Source organism: Poecilia formosa, unplaced genomic scaffold, assembly GCF_000485575.1.
Source record: "Poecilia formosa unplaced genomic scaffold, Poecilia_formosa-5.1.2 Scaffold108, whole genome shotgun sequence".
Classification (NCBI taxonomy): Eukaryota; Metazoa; Chordata; class Actinopteri; order Cyprinodontiformes; family Poeciliidae; genus Poecilia; species Poecilia formosa.
In genome coordinates this window covers 987,357-1,007,033 of record NW_006800047.1, presented here as the reverse complement: position 1 = coordinate 1,007,033, position 19,677 = coordinate 987,357, and the positions used below count along the sequence as shown (strand labels likewise).

Genomic DNA, 19,677 nt, shown 5'->3' with positions numbered 1-19,677 from the left:
GAGATGTTGGCATCAGGGCTGCGGGCCCAAGCCTCCATATGGACTAAGCAAAATTTTATTTTGGGGCCCTCTGTGACTGTTGGAAATCAGACGATTAGATCATTTGCACAGCTGCTATAAACTCATTGCGTCTCTGAATAATGTTGTTTATGTTATATGCTATATGCATATCATCTAGTACAATGGTAACTGTATGGAGACAGGATCACATTTTCCATTTGCATTGGCTAGATCAGGATCTGCAACCTGAATCTGGAGACACAAGTGGTTCTTTGGCTCAGAATATTAAATGATGAAATATATTGCTCTGTTTTTTTGTTTGTTTGTTTGTTTCGTTCTTTGTTTCAAACACTGACTACACTGGCTCTCATGGTACATTTGGTCTAAAACCAGCCTCCAAACCTAACCCTTTATTTGCATAAATATTTTGGTAATACTATTTTTAATACCAGGATGTTCAATTAACTTTTATATTTTAGGCTGTCTGAGGACAAATTCTGAATATTAAATCAGGTGTTATGATCAATTACTCAGTACTTGAGTAGATTGAGTAGATTTTTACCAAATACATTTTACACCTACTTCATTAAAGCTTAAGTAAATCTACTCAAGTATAAACGTGTTGAAGGGATGCTACTCTGACTAGAGTACAATTTTGGTGGGCATCCCTTATTTTGATTTCTGAAAGGTAGCAACCCTATTAGCAACAGTCTTAAAAAATATGTTTTATTTTTATCTATAGAATCTACATTAGCATCGACCACCCGGAATACTAACACTAGTTTCCAGTATGTAGTTACATCCCAACTTAAAATAGGATGACTGCACATATAGACAGGAAAAAGTAGGCTAACAGTTAGCCTACTCAGGCTATTGTGGGGTTAGCCACTAACCCCGCAATAGGCTACATGAAAAATTGCTCAAAATTTACATAGATCTAATTAATATAATTTATTTCAATGTTTCTCCTGTAACCTGACTTGTTGCTTCATTGTAGCCAGGTTTGGTAAAATGTTTTATATACATTTTGCTATTTTTTTTTTTATTCTTAACTTCTTTTGATAGGATTAGTGGTGCTTTTTACAGCTGCAAAAGCTTTGGAGACAATTTGAGTTGTACATGTTTTTTTTTTCTTCAGGTGTATAAACGATTGTTCTCTTTGCCTGGCAGCCTAGTCAAAGCAAACAACAAATAAAAGTGCTTATCTCCAATGTTCATTGGGAAGAAGTGGGGGTACAACTTGAACAGGTCAGCAGACCATCTCAGGTTAACACATAGACATAAAGAATGCACAAACATGCATGTAATCACTCATATCTAAAGGGTGATTTAGAGGGAGCCCAATTACAGACATATTTTTGAACTGTGGGAGGAAGCCGGAGTACTCTGAAAGAACATGCAAAACTCACACAGACAGATACCTGCAAGGCAACAGTGCTGCATACTGCAAACCCATCCAATAAACCTGTTTCATTTTATTAAAAAGTACACGCTTTCTTTTCTATCATCAAACAGAAAAGAAAGCAAAACACTGAGATAAGAGTTATTACATCTTGTCAGAACTATGCAAGTCTTTGCAAAATGTGTGTTTTTAATTACGTTGGGATTATTAATGCAAATTAGCCACTTAGCAAACCTCAGCAAATTTCAAAGGTCAGTGGGGGATTTACATAGACTTAAAATGAACCGTCCCCTTTTGACGAGAGGAAAACAAACACCGGCTGAGTCGGAAATATTCAAAAGCTCCGACGGGGCCTAACCGGCTCATCGTCCGAGATGAATCCGTTTCGACTGTGTTTGAGTGCAAGTGTGATCGGTAAAGAGCCTCCATCATGCTGGAGGTGGAAAATATTGATTTTTTTGCCCCAGTATATCAGCAAAACTGATATATTGGCCGGCTCTGAATGCGAGTGCACAAACCAATTCGCAGCCTTCCATCACCGAGCATCACAAGAGCATCCTGACTGATTGCCGTGGCCCATGCATGTCCGCTCGACCGAAACGCACACATAAACACACTCTCAGCAGCCCCACTCTTCACCCTCAAGGTCAAGATGTGTTGGGGAGCGCAGCCCGCTCGCCAATGGCCTGATGGCTCTGACACGCCGCGACCCCTTGTGCACACATGTTGATCTGTCCCCCAGACGCTGGGCTGACAGGCCAGTTTTGCAACTAAACCATCAATGCATTTCAATGAGAGGATCTCGCAATGATGCTTTGTGAGGACAGATAGAAGGCGGATGATGAGGGGCTAGGCATCTTCGGGCCAGACAAAGTCTCCGCCGCGTGCCGTTTGTAATCCAAAACCGGCCCAATGATTATCCCCCCCGCCGGCCCCCACAAGCGCTGACTCAATTCTGATTTATGATTCGAATGAACATTGATTTTCCAGGACGGCCCACCCCCTTCACCCTCTCTTTCCTTCCATTTCTCCTTTTAACAAAGGAGTGAATGATGTATGTGTATTGATTTTCAATCAATTATTTTTATTCTCATTTTATTTAAGCTTGGACAAATTTTCAGTGGCCCCGGCGGAGAGCAATGCATCTCTATCAATATCCCTGTACCTCATTACTAACTGGCCTTCTGGTAGTAAGCAGGCAAATAATTAATTCATTTTGGAGGCAGCCATGTTTGTTTAAACGTTGTGGTCACGTAGTAAAGTCTCCCCCTTTGACACTGAAGTAAACTGAATGTCAACAAAATCTGTTTGTTTTCTGTTTGTTTTATAAAATTAACTAAAGGAGGTGCCTTTAGTTAATTTCATAAAATTAACAAAAAATAAATAAATAAATAAATCATGCGTCATGTTCTCAGTTGCATTATGGGAAATAAAGGATTGGGTGACTTTCAGGGTTTGACTCTGCACTACATGCTAAGTAAGATTTGTTTTTTACATCATTTGTCTCAAATGCTACATTAATTTCATGTTACTAGTTCCATAACAGACTTTAACTTAAAGTAAAGGCTGTTATTTAATAGTACAACAGCCAACGATAACTTAAAAATGAATTCACATCGTCGTGTAATCTTGCCATGAAGACATTTGGCACAACAAAATGAAGCTAAGGTTTGTTATAGTTAGCTTAGCTAACACTTGCTAACAATGTTAGCAAGTGCCGAAAAAGTTTCAGGTGGTAAAATATTACTTTTTGTGTCCTGACTGGAGCAGAGGGAATTTTACTTTGGTTTTTAAAGAATAATTTTAGTACCATAGTCAAACATTAACATTTCCAGAATCATTTGCTAGACGTTTATCTTTATCTTTAAGCCGGTTACATGTTTCAGCACAATGTGTGGGTTTTATATGATAGAATGAAAATAGCTACAACTTTCCATCACAGACTTTGAAAGAAAGTGCCAGAGTGGTCTCCCGTCCCCTCCTGTTGTTGAGCACTGCTGTTCAGCTGGCTGAAACAAGCCTTCTGCACATTTCTCTCACTCACAAGAATGACAAATCAGCTCTGAGAAAAACATACAGTCATGGCGTGGAAAAGCTAGAAGAAACTCCATCTTGCTTCTGATAAAGATACTCATATTTTAATTCCACAACTTTAATACTACAACTCTCAAGCCAAGAGCAAAAAGCTACTGAATTAGTGCATATTTTATTTGTTCTTCTGTATCGTCTGTTTTAAGGATGAGCATGTGTGCAGCGTGCTCCTCTCAGGTCGTCTGAGAGCTCTTCAGACTGCGTTCCAAGGACCAGAACAACGAGTAGCAGCTTTTAGTTTCTGAAACTAAACACGAGATGAGCAGAAGCTGTTGGCTTCTTCAAGTCATGACTGCAGAAAACATTCCCTTTTACTGCAGCTTATCCATAAAGATGAATGATGTTCGTTCGTTTGAGTCTTGCTTGAGGTTTTTATTTGCTAAAGTGTATCATTTCAGTGCTTCCTTCTTTTTATATGATGCATTTTGTTGTCTTTTTTGTTTTACAGATTTTGGTGTTTTTGATGTATCTTATCTTTCTTCTTTTGTTCCCTTGTAAAGCTTTTCGTCTAAGCCTGCTTGGATGGTTGGATGGCGGTACGCAAAAGATTTTCCCTCGGAAAGCTAACACCAGAATTTAATCAAAAAGGTGGTTCAACGAACTATTAAGTTTAGCATTTCACAGCTTTGTTGCTTTTCATGTTTTCCCCTCAAACAGATTTGTTTGTTTTGGAGTTGAATTCGAATGTGGAAAAATAATTAATTAAAAAATAAAAGTTGGGAACGGATTTATCATTACAAAATCCTTGTCTTTTCAAAGGGATGTGTAGGCTTTTATCTCCACGGTGCTTGCTTTAGTTTAAGCCAGACATTGCACATACCTCTTAAAATATTACCATTTTTAAATAATTAATTCGTTCACATAATTTTTACAAACATTAATGTGTCTAAGACAAGGAAGCATCCTCATCTAAAGCCAATGTTAAACACACACACACACACACACACACACACACACCCACACACACACACACACACACACACAAAAAGTGTTTCCTTGCTAGCCAGAAACCCTCCACCCCTTTTTTTAGAGCAAGTCACTGATTGGCCTGACAGTGATGCATTCAAATGGGTCATCCTGTAATTGTTCTTTCCTGTGGCTACTGGCCGAGCTGGAATTACATAACGATGATGAAGCTGGGGGACCTGGCCTTCCAAGATAAAAGCTGCCATGCTGGTCTGCGCGCATTCTCTAGATGCTTCTTCTGAGAGGTCTTCTGAAGGAAGTGATTATTGTGGAGCTGCCCGCTAATGCTCCGCCGGGACTGGACCAGTCAGTCTGTTATTCATCAAAACCCATATTGTGTAAGCCCTGGCAAGCTCTGGAACAGGATGAACAATGTGTGGGCATGTTGTTGTGTGATGACATTTCAACATAGCGACGAAAGACATTTGAACCGCTCTTCTATGTGGATGTTTTACACCCACTGGGTCCAGGATGGACATAATGGACGGGGGCTCCATCTGTAACATAAAAACCTCCCTCCTCTCAAAAAAACTAGCGCAAGAATTTCTTTCCAGGGCTGCTCCGGGCTTCAAAAGACATCCCATTGCCATATGATCAAATCAGATGCTAAGGGTGACCAATATAACCTTGCAACTGGGAGCAGCACAAAGGCCGCTCAGTTGTCTGCTCAGCCAGGCAACAGCAAAACACACTGCCACTCAGAAAGACAATGAAGCGCCTGTGTCGAAGCGTTGTTTATCTCATGAGCGAATGGCGTGCCAGGCCGCGGAGCGGCTCTGCGCCTATGAAATAGCTGCCGGAAGAGAGATGCCGCCATAGCACACACACACACACACGCATACATGAGTGTTTTCTGCAGAGAGGAAATGATAAGAATGAGACAGGGTGACGTAGGGACCAAAGAGAAATGTGTGTTCGGAATGCTACAGGAATGAAACGTCACGTGCGGGAGAATGCGTCGGCGTGGTCGCCGAACAGCAAAGGAATTCTGGGTGTTGCAAACAAACTACGTTGTAAAAATGTTCCCAGTTTTGCTTTGATGAACATCAGAGATGCGAGGCATGTTCAAACAGTCTTTGTGTTTAGTTGTTTTATTCAGTCTTTTATTGCATTTAAATAAGCACTGTACTTGTATTTCTTATCTTTTTTTTTTTGTCTTTGTTGAATCATATTGTTATATCAGCCCGGATCCATTTAAAACTAAGAAGCTAAATACAGTGACTGTTTTGAAGAGTGAAAACGATAACAGAGAATTTTCCACCACAAGGTCTGTTATCATGTTCACAGCCTCAAATAATAAAAGCATTATTCAGTATTCTTGGAATTTGTGATAAATATGTAAAATAGACCAACATCTATACAGCAGAGCTGAGTGACACAACTGGGTAAAGTTAGCAATGGACTGTCTTACATTTAACTGACACCAAGAATCCGACTGGTCTAGGTTTGAAGCTACTGTACCGGAGGAACGATACATCAAAATTTTGGGAGAAAAGTTTAGTAACATTTATGGGAAAAGTGAAAATCTTCCTTTTTGTTTTCCGAGTGGTACAAAAGCAAGATAAGCTTTACTTACACAAAGTTTTAGTACCATAAGATCTCACTGAACCTTGAAGGCTTACCAAAGTTTTTCCTGGCTGTTTAAAGTGCAACGCTGCCTCTACGATTTGACTAATTTGACTAATTCAGCTGCTAGCATAATCTTGTTAAGGTAAAGCTGCTCTGACACTACAGTTGGCAGCTATGAGTAGCTGACTGTAGATTTTACTGACCAATCAGATTGTTCCGATAATTAACCCAATGTGGCACACACATCATTTTCAACAAAAAATGTGGGAAATTAATTGCAAACATTATTTAGAGTAAAGCAATCCACTGCATGCCGATGTACAAAGCAGTGAGAATCAAAACATTGTAAGCCGGTAGAGAGGAAGTTGACATGACTAGAGGAAGTTAAATGTAAGGAAATCCATTTGTGTAAGGACCGATGTAAGGTCATGAAAGCTTGTTGTTGTGATAAATTCTGACAAAGACTACTGGCTACTCACATAAAAGTAGTTAAATGTATTTCTTTTAACTAGTTTGAGTCAGTTAGGACCTGTCAGGGTTTCTCCCAGTTTACCATAAGCCTGGCGGGCCACCAGGCTTTACTTCTTCCCTTCCCACCAGGCTAATTGTTGTTTGTTTACTTTAGATAGGGTTTTTAAACACCGGTCATAGTGACAATAAAGGCAGATTAAGCTAGGTTTTTAGCCAACACATTTTACCAACTGTGCGGACCTCGCACATTATTATTTCTAAATGATGATGCCTACTTGTACACCACAGAATATTTGTAACTTTTGACATTTTTCAACACAAAAACACAGTGAACTGCCCAGGTGCCCCTACCACCAGGCTTAACAGGTTTTCTGGAGGAAACCCTGCCTGTGTTTGCTATCTGTTAATGGAAGCTAAAACAGTTTTATTATGAGCAATAAGTACCCAAATGTGCTAATGTACAAAGTTGTAGTAACACTATCAATAAGTCAGAACATGTCACATTTTCATTTAAAACTTTTGAATATTGGATGCTTTGAGAATCTCATTAAAAAAAGAACTACACATTTGACTATTGTGAGTAAACATAAAGTTGTATAAATGCAACTCTGCACAATTCATAAAAACTCTAACATGTAGTGCAGCAAAAAGCCAGAGAACTAGTTTTTATGAATTTGTTGAATATATAGCTATAGTGTGGACTCCTTATTTTTGTCTATAACAATCTTGGGAATAACTCTGAGTTAATTTATACAGATCTCTCCACCCCCACGTATCATAACATCTACACCGGGGTAAAACAAACTCCTTAACTTTCAGGAACTGCTCTTGAATATTAATTCTTCATTTTTGCTCTTTTAAATGCAAATTAGGTTATTAAAAGAGGTTTTTTTTCAACCAATACAGTCAAACTTCTGCTATTAGGGACAGTGTACATTTTGATATTTTCAGTGTTGCAGGTGAAAAAATAAAAAAGCAGAAGTTTGCTTTAAAGGTGATGAAGTCAGTCAGAGAGAAAGAGAACAAATGTTTCCTCTTAGCTCATGTGTGTGTTCTGATAACATAATAATAGACTGTCAACTCTTAGTCACCGAGTCTTTTCTGAGGTTGGTGTCAACACATTCTCCTCACCACAGCTACAGCTCGAACTCAGCCCTTCTGAGCAGCGCTGTTGCAACTGTTACTCGTGTCAAAGTTGCAGTTATGTTTTCCACATCAGGCTATTTCGGCTCACATACGCTGTCTGTGGCGAAACTCGCAGCCGACAGTCAAGACTACGGGGAAAGAGAGCTCATCACTCGCTTATATACACGCCAAAAATAACCGACCAATCAGCCACGAGCAACAGACAATCAAGTCAGCCAATCAAGGCGGCGAGAGAACCGAACTGAGCCGTAGAAGCGCGCCGATTGGACAGCTGTGATGTCATTCGCCGTCGCGTACGTTGCTCGAAGCTGATTGGACATTCGCGGCAGCCACCAGGAGGGGAGGAGGCTGGGGTCCAGGTTTGAATAGGGGAAGTTTGCAGAGCGCAGTTGTCCGGCAGCCAGTCTAGTGTGCTGTTTGCAAATATCCTGAGCTGAGCGCTGCGAAGGGAGAGGGGAGAAGGAAGTGGAGCACTGACGGACGGACTGCTGCTACAAACAAACCTTCGTTTGCATCGCAGAGGGGATCGTTCTTTATTCCTTTCACAGACATTTTTTATTTAAAACGCGGGTGTTTAGATTGTTTTTTATTATTATTATTATTATTATTATTATTTTCCCACCCCCTCCAGACAATTAAGTTCGGGGAAGAAAAATGGATGTTTTACCGATGTGTAGTATTTTTCAAGAACTTCAAATAGTTCACGACACGGGCTATTTCTCAGCCTTACCATCTCTGGAGGAGTACTGGCAGCAGGTGAATATAACTTGTTTTTTGTTTTTGTTTGTTTGTCTGTTTTTTTTTTCTTTTCTTTTCTTTTTTTAAAATCTATTCTCAGCTGGTTGAGCTAAGCGGAACTGAGCAGATTTCACGCGCCTGTCAGATCAAACACCGCCGACTAGAGCGGCATTAGAAGTTTTCTGTAAAATCCGTCTGTAACGGTGGTAAACACAAGGTACCCGCTGCTTGTTTCAGTCTCAGTTTCGCTATGAAGTTGTGTTGGCACGCTGCCGCAGCGGCTCACTTTGACAGTGACAGCTTCACACAGTTTCATCGTTGTTTTGGCCGTGCTGCGTTCAGAATGAATGGAGGAGAGCTTATCTCATTCGGCAATACGAGCGGGTTTTATTTTTTTACCAGCGTTGTAAAATATAAAAAGCTTTACTGCTTCTTCTTTTCTTTTTCTTTTTTTTTTTTAATCGTGGGAGAGCTACTTTCGCTCCCTTTAAGAGAAAACAGCGGATGATGATGCAGGAGGAAGTGCAGTTTGAACTCATTCACGAGATGACAGATAATCCGACGAAACCTCCACGCGCTGCGTTTTGACAGTGTTTTCCTGCTCGTGCCGCTCACCTGCATTCACCCTGAGATTTGAATGGACTCCTCAACGTGACGCGGTGAAATGTCAATTCCTTCGCGCATGAGTAGAGGCAGCAGAGCAGCTCGGCTTGGAGGATGTTCGGTGAAGGCTTGCAGGGGCGCTTCCAGAAAGTTTTCGATTTGTCCGCCTGGTGGGAGTGGGGGGGAGGGGCTGTTATGGGTTAACTTGGGGTGGCAAAAACAAAACCAAAAGCAGAAAAATAATGTCATGAGTTTTATTATGCTGTCATCGCTGAAAACCATGACTACATACACTGTGGGCCTAAAATGTTACAAACAAGCATACCGCTTATGACAACATAAGCAACAACATTGATGATGTTTACAATTTATATCAGTGACTTTTGAGATTTGTTTATATATTTGTGTATACTTAAACTCCCTAGTTTAAGGTTGGTGTGCTTGTCAATTTGAGCTTTAAAACTGCATTACCTTAATATGGGTGACAGGTGGCGCTCTTTTGGTTTACACACCCTGGCTATCATGATTATTTTGTTTTAAATCATTTACATTGGTTTGTAAATGATTTAAAAGTGGCTTTTTCCAGACAGCTGAGTGGCAATGCACAGCAACATGTGGGGAAGGGGCATTGCTATGTTACTCTGTCATACACACAGGAGGAAAAGGTCAATTAAGGCGTTAGCATGGAAAATTTTATGTTTTACACATAAATACGTCATTTTAGAAAAACAAGAAATCCCACCATTTCTGGTCTTTAATTGCATTAACCAACAGCTTTGCTTTTCATTCATTTTTATTAGTTTATTATTTGATATATAAATGACTGATAATCTCATTTTGTAACCCTCATGCAACTGTTAAGGAGCCTACGTCTATTTTTTTTCTTCATTTTTGGGTTATAGTCCTTGGAGAAAAGCAGTTGGAGGGAAAAAAAAAAGGAATCTGTCAAAATTGGAATTGGCAGGTCAGCCCAGGTGAAGCCTGATCGGTGCTCCTCCACATGCAAATGAACAAGTGAATGAATAAAACATACATAAGCTCTAAATTTAAATCCATTTTAATAAAAAAAAAATTATATGCAAGCTGTGTGACTGTGGAAGCAGTGAGGTGACTGTCAGATTTAAAGTGGGTGCACCTGGAGCCAGATGGGGGGAAATCTTTTATTCCAGCCCCGTCTGACGAACACCTCCGACTTTAATGGCCTCTCCATATACGTCTTAAGTAAACTGGGAGCTGTGGTGTCTGTGGCTGACTGGACTTGCTGGTTGCTGAGGGGAGGATGTGATTGCATGTCAACAGGGGAAAAGCAACTGAATGGCCCTTTGAGGCCGCAGGGGGAAGTTGAGCGTCTTCCTTTTAAGGACTCTAAAGTTTGCTCAGTGAGTCATCAGCGCTGAAATGACGGTGCACGTTTGCAGCTGGAGACTTCCACCGGCTCCCTCCGGCGAAGGGTCACGTTGTGTTGGAGCCGAAGACGTGGAGCGAGTGTGAAAGTGTGATGTTTTCCCAATGAATCATTCAGGTCTGCAGAGATAATATTTAAACACATACTCACCCCAGCCAGGAGCAGAGTATCCCATCGGTGCCTTCAAATTGTTGAGACCCATATACAAATCAAATCCAGGATTTTATTTTAGTTTTTTTCTGCTTAAATTCCTGAAGCTGATTCCTAAAAGTGCAGGAGTAGCTGTGATTTCCTGGTTTGCACGTCCTGTTGTAAGCAAACATTATGCTGCCAAAAAAGCGTGTTGGGGATGTGCACATGCATGATTTAAGAGGATTTCCCTCACAGAGGTGTTTTGCTGCTTCTCTTCAGGAAAAGCTGTTGCAATAATTTTGCTTCTTTTCCCCTTTTTTTTTTATTTCCCCCCCAAGACTTGCTTGGAGTTGGAGCGCTACCTACAGAGCGAGCCGTACGTTTCCACGTCCGAGCTGAAGTTCGGCGGCCAGGAGGACCTCTGGAGCAAGCTGATCCTGGCCTGCGGGGACAAGGCCAAGGCTGACCCAAACCTGGCCCTGGCGCCGGCCCACGACGAGGACAATCAGGACGGCCAGATCTTGGACAGCAACAGCGTCAACTCTGACGCCAGCAGCGAGGCTTCGGACAGTTTCGAGGAGCTCTCCCCCACGCACAGCTTTACCTCCAACCCGTTGGGGTCGGCGTTGGTTGGCTCCGGACCTTTTAGCCCCTCCGTCATCAGCACGCCGCCGTCCTCGCCGGAGGCCGCCGTGGGCACGGCCGCCGCCGTCAACGGCTGGGTGGCGACGCACGCCGGGCTGAACCTGCCCGTCAAAATCAGGACCGCCGGCGGCGGTGGTGGTGGTGGCGTGGGAGTAGGAGGGGCAGCAGTGGCGAAGGCCGCGGAAAAGACTGGACTCCTCTGCGGGGACGCGTCCCCGGACGCCCGGAGGCGGGTACACAGGTGTCACTTCAACGGCTGTCGCAAGGTTTACACAAAGAGCTCGCATCTGAAGGCACACCAGCGCACTCACACAGGTGAGTTTCAGTGGAATAGGAGGGGATGAGGAGGTCATGTGATCTGTGTGTAAACAGAGCAGGATGGGCTGCTCCATTCAAGGAAAACCACTTTGTCTCTATGCAGTCAATCCATGATTTATTTATTTTTTTTGTGATGACTGATTATTTTTGCTGCACTTTTTAAAAAGATTGCAACCTAAGTTGCAAAGCTTTATTTTTGCACAGTCTATGAATGACACTGCTGCACATTACCTTCCCACAAACGGAAGGGACTATGTAAAGTTCAAATAACATTTTCAAGTACCTTCTTTAAGTAACATCCTTAATACCAATTCATTTGTAGCAAGGATCTGAGGAGGGATCAAAGTGGAAAAAGAAGAAAGTGATTTTTGGAAAATAAATAAGTAAGCTAGTGTTACCTGTTAGCATCACGCACTTTCATTGTGCATGTACGGCCTTTGAAAGACATTGAGAAACAGGAAGTTAAGTTAGGAAGTGGGCCGAGGGGATTGGTCAAAATTCAACCAAGTTGCAGTGATGGATCAGAAAAAAAAGTAAATGATTGGTTTGGATTTGTGGAAAAGTCGCAATGAAATTCACAAGTTCCCGCAAAAATTTGTGAATGACGAGTGACTGTTGATCAACGGTTGCGATCGCAGCTTCCTGCAGGGTCAATCTGTGTGGTTAAAAACCAAGGGAAAAGGAAAAAAAAAAAAATCACCACCAGTGACTCGTGGAAGTGCTGCTAATTCAGTCCTCCACCTTAATGGCATTGTCCAGCCATTGTGTAATGTAATTAAAGGCCCACGTTGCACCATGTCCTCAGCTGGAGCGCTGTGAGCATTAGCTCTGCATGGCTGGATACCTAAACTGTGACCTAATCTATGTGGAATGTGAATGACGGAGCCAGTGAGCGAACGACTGGGTGGCAGGGTGAGGGAGAGAGAGAGAGAGAGAGAGAGGAAGGTCGGGAGGGGGTGGAGGGGTGAGTGGCTGCACATCGGAGATGAAAGGACTTCCAAACAGATTGGGTTTCGCCATGGGAAAGAGCTGAGTGGGCGGGGAGCGAAGGGGGCCACTGGGTTCCAAATGGTCATTTAAATATCTTTTATTTTTATTTAGTAGCGTGAAATTGCTTGTGTTGTTTCAGTTTACTCGTTTATTTCTGTCCCCACTCACCCTTCCTCCCTCCCTCCCACGATGTACCAGTCTGCATTCTTGGCGTGCTGCAGGTCGCATCAGAATCCGAACCCGAGCCAACAGGCTCCGTAGGAATTTCAGTCTCCAGCAGATTGTGGGCGCTTTTTTTTTTTTTTTTTTTTTTTGAGTTGCGTCATCGCTCTCTCTCGTGGTTGATTTGAGTGCAATTTAAATAGCAACGCTAAGAATGTAAGTGTCCCTTTAACGTCTGCTCCGTGTGTCTGCTCCGCAGGTGAGAAACCGTACAGGTGTTCGTGGGAGGGCTGCGAGTGGCGCTTTGCACGGAGCGACGAGCTGACCAGACACTTCAGGAAGCACACAGGGGCCAAGCCATTCAAATGCAATCACTGTGACAGGTAAGCCGCTTGTCCTCGCTCTCGTGATAAGGCTGCTGGACTAGCTCCATTGTCAGATTATTTGACTCAATAACCTGGGAAAATGTCCTAAGTGAAATAGTATTCCAGTGAAGCCAGTACTTTTTCATTAACGTTAAGGAATTGCAAAACGAGCTCCTATGTCTTGCTGGAAAGTTATTTGTAAGTTAGGTTTGTCTTATTTCAAAAGTACCAATAGATTTACACTGGTAAACAGACAAAAAATGCTTTGTAAGATTTGTTTCAGCAGCGTTCTCACAATAAAAACCACAAACCTAAGTATGTGGTTGCATTTTATGTGGCAGACAAACAAAAGTGAGTTATTGTGAGGTGAAATGGGGGGAAAGAAATATTGTTTTTCCACATAAATGTCTCAAAAGTTTTGCATTTGCATTCATGCCCTCTGCTCTAATTACCTTCAGAAGTCTTCTGCTTCATGAATGTTTCGTGAAGGCCTCAGAGGTTTTCTTTTAGAGAACACTGCTGAGAAAAACGAATGAAGAATCCAGAAGCAGCCAAGAGTTCACACCACTAATGCTGCTCTGAGGCAGAACAAGGTGCTCTGGTCAGATCAGAGCACATTTTAAAGTTTTGGCCTACGTGTACAAAACTATGTGTGGTAGAAAAGTAACTCTGCACGTTACACTACCGTGCTGTGGCCTAGTCAAAGTCTAGTTCAGAGACGAATTAGAAAGTGTGTGTGAAGGCTTTGAAATGACTGTGAACTCAGTGAAACGTGGTGGTGGTGGCATCATCCTGTGGGAATGTGAAAGGCTGAATCAGAGCTGACTGACAAAGACTAGTATGTAGATCTAGACTGTATGAAACTGATAAACGGACCCGAAATGTTGTAGTGGGACAAAATGCGAAGCAGGGCTAAAACGATTAATCGTGATTAATCGATTATTGATTAGATAATTTGAAAGAACAACACAGTTGGAGCATTTTAGCACCGGTTTAGCTTCAAATGTTGAAGTTAAAACTTTAGAATTTTGTAGAAGAAAAAACACCACGGCTTTTTGCTATCCAAGTTTTTAATTGGTTAATCTGAAAATGAATCAACAGATCAGCCTTGCATTACATTGATGTCAAGTCCAGCAGAAAGGGCCGAGCTTTTCATGTTTTTATTTTGTTTTGGGGACTTTTTTGGCTGCAGAAACATCCTTTGCTACAAATGATCATGTGTACACTAAAAGAATGCTATGTTAATAGTAAAAAAAAAAAGTTTAGTCCTTATTTAAAAACAGAATTGAATCATATATTTGCATCTTTTAATGTGATTTAAATTAAAAATTGACAGTGCAATTTCTTTTCATCTGATTCATCGTCAGCATAATCGATTAATCATCCATTGCAGCCCTATTCTTGACCTTTTTAAATCGTTTCCTTGGTTACCGACTGACCTCCTTTCCTTTCTCTCTGTCCTCAGATGTTTCTCCAGGTCCGACCACCTGGCCCTTCACATGAAGAGGCACGTCTAATGCAGGGCCAGCGTCGTCCGGGCAACGCACCGAAGGGGAAATCCTCTTAAATTTTCTCTCTCAAACTTTTTTTTTCTTTTTTTTCTTTTTTTTTTCTTTTTTTTTTGGTGGAGAGAGGGAAAAAAATAAAATCCAAACACACGCCATCTCCCGACTGGCCTCTTGGTTGAACTGTCCCAGAGAGCAGAGCGGCGAGGGCGACGGGGGCGGGAGGAGGAGGCGTGTCCCAGCCAAAGCATGCCGTTTTGCACCGTACCGAAATAACCCAGTGCCTCCGGGACCTCACTTTGTTTGTTCTTTTTTTTTTTTCCGAGACGGGCGCTCTGATGGTTTTCTGTTGCAACAAGACGACGAAATCGCGGACGCGAGTGGGAAGGAAATGTTTTCCATCGAGGACTTTAAAAAAAGACGGTGGGGGCGGGGAGAAAAAAAAAACTAACAAAAAATGCTTAGAAAAAAAAAAAAAAAGGCGAGTGAATGAATCGTATGTATGGTGCATGATGTTTGGGGGGGGAACGTCTCCCCGGACAGCAGATACACTGGTACTTTACAAACCTGTCTGAGGTTAGCATGTCTGCACTGTGAATGTCTGAGATTGGCTGACCGGCCCAGGATGAGGATTAAAGAGGAGACGGATTGGTGCGGGGCTGGTACCAATGTTGCTGTGGACTGAATGAGATTTTGTGGCGGAGGCAGGCTGGGGGTGCGGGGGGCAAGGGGGAGACATTCCTGCTGTTTCCCCAGGTGGCAGCGTAAGGATGAGGCCAGGTTACGCCTGCCTCGGCTGTCTGACTCCCAGATGAGGGGATGAGGGGGGGGTTCGGATCAGCTTTGGATCCGACCGGAAAATAGACATGAAGCCTTCTGCTCTGTGCCTCCACCCCCTCTTCCGTGAATGACAGAAGCCTTGTTTTGATGGTTTTTCTTTTTACTTTTTTTTTTTTTTTTTTTTTTTTTTTTTTGGTGCAGCTACTAAATGTGCAATGTGTTATGTAGCCTGGTTTCTTAATTTTTCTACAAGCTACAAAACCCATTTGTAGTACCGACTGTATGAGCTGTGTGCTTAGAGATAACACAACTATACTATTAACTTCAGTATCATAGACAGGTGTTGCATGGTTCTAGGGATTGTTTCCATTTCCAGTTTCCCACTGTAATCAGGACTGCAAATAGTTTCAAGAAAAGTGCAGCTAAAACGCAAACGGTTAGATGTTACAATATTGTACATAAAGGCCTCGACAATTCCTCCTTTTGGGTTTTTTTTTTGTTTGTTTGTTTATTTTTAGTGGAGATGCACCGATCTGTCTTGACTGGCCCTTGCTGATATTTTTATTTTATTTTATTTTTTTATCAAACACAAGTGAAGGAATAACTTGTCCCCCTTTGTGCATCTAGGTACATGTCTTCAACATTTACCAGATTCCTATAAATTAGCTTTTTTAATCATTGTTAAACAAAAAAGGGATCAAGTACCTCCTGTTAGCTGAAAAATTTGGGGACTTTTCATTTTTGATGCACTTAACGCAAGAAAAAAAAATATTTTTTTTCTCAGTATGTTACCATCCAGATCAGGGGGGAAAAAAATCGGCCAATTCCAACATCTGGCTGGTTGATCGGTTCATCTCTACTTTCACCCTTTTTTTAAAGTTTCCTCTTCATTGTGGTTTTCCATCTGCCTGGAGATTTCACTGCTGCTCATATCCATCTGATGCCTCAGAGACTCATTTCTGCATAGTACTTCTTCTTTTGTTTATGTATGTGTGTGTGTGCGTACACTCTCTTTCTTTCTATCTAATAATGCACTGTTGACCTTAATGGTGCCTTATGCAAGTGGCCCCCCATCCGGGGATGTCGCGTTTGTCGACTAGGTGATTTATTATTTAAAATATTTGTAATTTTTGTTTTTCAAGCTCTATCAAGGCTCAAATTACAAAACGGTTGCAATAGTTACATTTTCTCCATGACTAATTGAGCTGTTGCATTTGTAAGTCTTTCACACAGAGTACCTGTTATCAGTTTGTGTTAGTGTTTTTTTGTTTTTATTATGAGACGGAGCAGCAGATTAGCTGTTGCTTATCACATTTAAGTTATGTTGTAAATAAGACGATGCCGTACCCTGGGAGCACTTAAATTCATTTATTAAAGGCGTTGACTACTGTGTAGTATGAACTCGAGTCCATCTCGCACAGCACAAAGGTACAAAGTGATTAAGATGTTGAAATGGGGGAAAAAATAAATAAATAAAAAAACGACAGCTCTGTTTCGAGCGTGTCCCTGAGATTCCAACCGTATGACGGCATCAGACACTCGCAACAAAAATGCGACTTTCTTTTCCGCAGAAAGTGACGAAGCAATCGTCAGTGCTCGGCAACAGCTGGGGGAGGGTTGTCGTTTCCCCAGAAAAGGCTTTCTGAAACTTTAGCTTTAGCGTAGCTTGAACTCGGTTACCCCTCCACTCCTCTGTCAGTTCTTCCATCGCATCCAAGTGGGACTGAAGGAGGGGGGGAAAAAAATAAAAAAGCTAAAGATTTATTGTAATTAACAGGCTGCAGTCGGACAGGCCTCGCCTTGTACTGCCTCTCGGTAATGAATTGCTAAAGGCTTTGTTGGCATGGAATCTGTCACAGACTGCTGACTGTGTATGTTGGTTATTGACCTGTCTGGAGCGCGTTGTTTCAGCCAAAGCTACAACAGTGATACAGGGGAAATGAAGGGGGGTGCATGAGGAAATTAGGCAAAAAGAAAAAACATTAACGATTGACACTGGGGCGAAAAGATGAAAGAAAAAAGAAATGGAGGTGATTTGACTTCAGTTGATCAGGGTGAGGCGATCTGTCCCAGGGTCGGCGACCTCCGATGTCGCAGCGACCGCGGCACGTATGGATTTTGGATCGGTCGCAGGAGACGGGGGATGAGTTCAAGCTTGAAACTGCTTGCTGCGGTAGATTTTGGGGGGGGAAAGTTGCTGCAAAGAGCCGCAGCATCTGACAGCGGTGAGCCGATATCCTTCCAGCGATAATTGAGCCTTGATTTAGCCTCGTTTATTATTTTTTATTTTGCTTGCATTTATTTCCTCATCATCATCATCATCATCATCTCTCTTTCATCCCACTCACCCAGCTGTTCTGTCTCATACTGAAAACACACTATCTTGCTCTCTCTCTATCACACACACAAGCATACACACACACACACACACACACACACACAGCTCTTTTGTTCTCAACTGAATCTTTGTATAAGAGAAAAAAAAAGACTTTTGTAAAATTGTTATGTTTATGCTTTATGAAATTTTTATTTGAAATTGTTTTGCAAAATTGTTATATTTCTGTATGAATGTATTTTTTATTGGAATAATAAGAAATTCTTATCTGACTTTTTTTGGCTGGCTTCCTTTGTCTCATCAGCTGATTCGGCTCACTTGGGTTTTTATTACTGTGAGTGCTTGTTTTGCACGGTTGGAGGGGGGAAATGGCTGCCTTGCATGCTGCTCTGCAGTACTCAGACTAAATTAGACACAAGGATATATAGTGCCTAGCAAAAAAAAACAAGAAAATGTTTAATATCCTTTTCAAACTTTTGCATATTTTCAAATCGGTGTGTTTTATCTGAATTTTATGCAAGAGACCGGCACCAAGTTCATACTTCAATCTGAATGAAACCGATGAACTGGGTTCATATCATAAATAATCTGAAAAGTGTGGCGTGCTTTTGTGTTCAGTCCACCAGTTCCTTCTGTGCACATCCAGAGTCTGATACTTTCTCCCATTGTCTTCAGCATAGCAGCTACATGTAAATCAAATCTGAAAGTTTTTAAAGCCTTCACACAGTTTCTCACTTGGTCCAGTCAAACATTTAGACGCTGCTGTAGTTTTGGGCTTGTTTTGCAGCCTCTGACAGGTTTTCATCTTCCCTGTGCCTGTTTAATGGAAGCATCTTTACTACTGTGGTGAGTTCAGGGTGCTGTGCCGTGCATATTTTCCAGCCCACATCGCCTGTTTTGTATCATTTTTAGGTCGCCTCTAAAAAGAACTCCTCTTTCAACTTGTGTGCTGTGTCTCTCTGTGGCTTGTTGCAAACCAAACATGGACTGTTTTGTGTCTTTCTTCCCTAAATTTTCATGAAAGCCAGAATTGTAGATTGCGGGACGTCCCGTCCCAAATGAAGTGTGGATCTGTACAGCTACTTTCGAGTTTACATGGACGCCCTTTTCCTGGTGTATCTGCAGTTTAAACAGCGCTCTGCGAGATGTTCAAAGCTTAGGATGTTGTTTCAAAACCTGCTTCAAACTTTTCCACAAATTCATAGCGGACTTTCCTTTTGATCATTTTGGAAGGAGACGAAATCCGATCAGATTTACTTTTGTGAGATTCCATCTAAAGTTGTTTGATGTAAAAGTAAATCTGTGTCCATTGAACCTTAGGGAAAAAAATCCAGCTAATGTTTTCCCTAAAGACGCCACATGTTTTAGCCACTACAGTAAAACTGAGTGGACTAAAACCTAAAGGAGTATAGATCTGACTAAACATTGATTAAAAAGTGTTAACATGGATGCTTGACTCACATTTTAGATATATATGTGTTAAAAAAAAAAGAAAGCAAAATCAAATTTCTTCCATTTCACTAGTTTGTTGGACTACAACTTAAAATTATCTACAAAATACATTTAATTTGTGTTTATAAATGTGACAAAATGTGAAACGGTTCGGGGGCTGCTAGTAATTTAGCAAGCAAGTGGAAAATCATTTTATTTCCTTTGATTGAACTTTTCTTAAATTAAAAAAACATCCCACAAGAAAAAAAAAAACAAAAACAAAAACTTTTCTCAATGCAATATTCTGCCGGAGTGGTTTTACCATTTAAAAAAAAATAAAAAATTAAAACGAAAAGAAAAAAGTCTGACTGCTCATTTCTTCAAGTAATCTAGAGCTAATCAAAGCAGCATAAATAATTTATCTCCATCTCTCAGCACCCGTGGTATTTTAATTCGAGAGCCACCTTTATACATTTGTTAGCTAATTACTCTACTTGATATGGATAATAACATAAAAACAGCAGTTGATAAACCAAAGGGGCTACTTTAAGACACAAACTAACATCAGTACAAGGTGGAGAAAAGGAAAAAAAAAAAACCTCTCTCCTGCTTGCCGTTGACCT

At 41.4% G+C, this 19,677-nt stretch overlaps 1 protein-coding gene across 1 annotated transcript; it reads left to right on the top strand.

Annotated features, from left to right (window-relative positions):
- The first annotated feature begins 8,017 nt into the window (after positions 1–8,017).
- On the top strand, positions 8,018–17,895 carry LOC103143369 (Krueppel-like factor 6). Its single transcript, XM_007559874.2, has 4 exons — positions 8,018–8,401; positions 10,862–11,483; positions 12,898–13,021; positions 14,469–17,895. Exons 1-4 carry the CDS (start codon positions 8,300–8,302, stop codon positions 14,518–14,520), a joined length of 900 nt encoding a protein of 299 aa, XP_007559936.1. The 5' UTR covers positions 8,018–8,299; the 3' UTR covers positions 14,521–17,895.
- Positions 17,896–19,677: the final 1,782 nt, after the last annotated feature.

What these genes read in the sequence shown, in the direction of transcription:
- LOC103143369 (XM_007559874.2), top strand. Translation starts at nt 8,300, where the DNA reads ATGGATGTTTTACCGATGTGTAGTATTTTTCAAGAACTTCAAATAGTT. An exon ending in ACACCAGCGCACTCACACAG is followed by an intron (nt 11,484 to 12,897) that starts GTGAGTTTCAGT and finishes TCTGCTCCGCAG; the next exon opens with GTGAGAAACCGTACAGGTGT. An exon ending in AAATGCAATCACTGTGACAG is followed by an intron (nt 13,022 to 14,468) that starts GTAAGCCGCTTG and finishes CTCTGTCCTCAG; the next exon opens with ATGTTTCTCCAGGTCCGACC.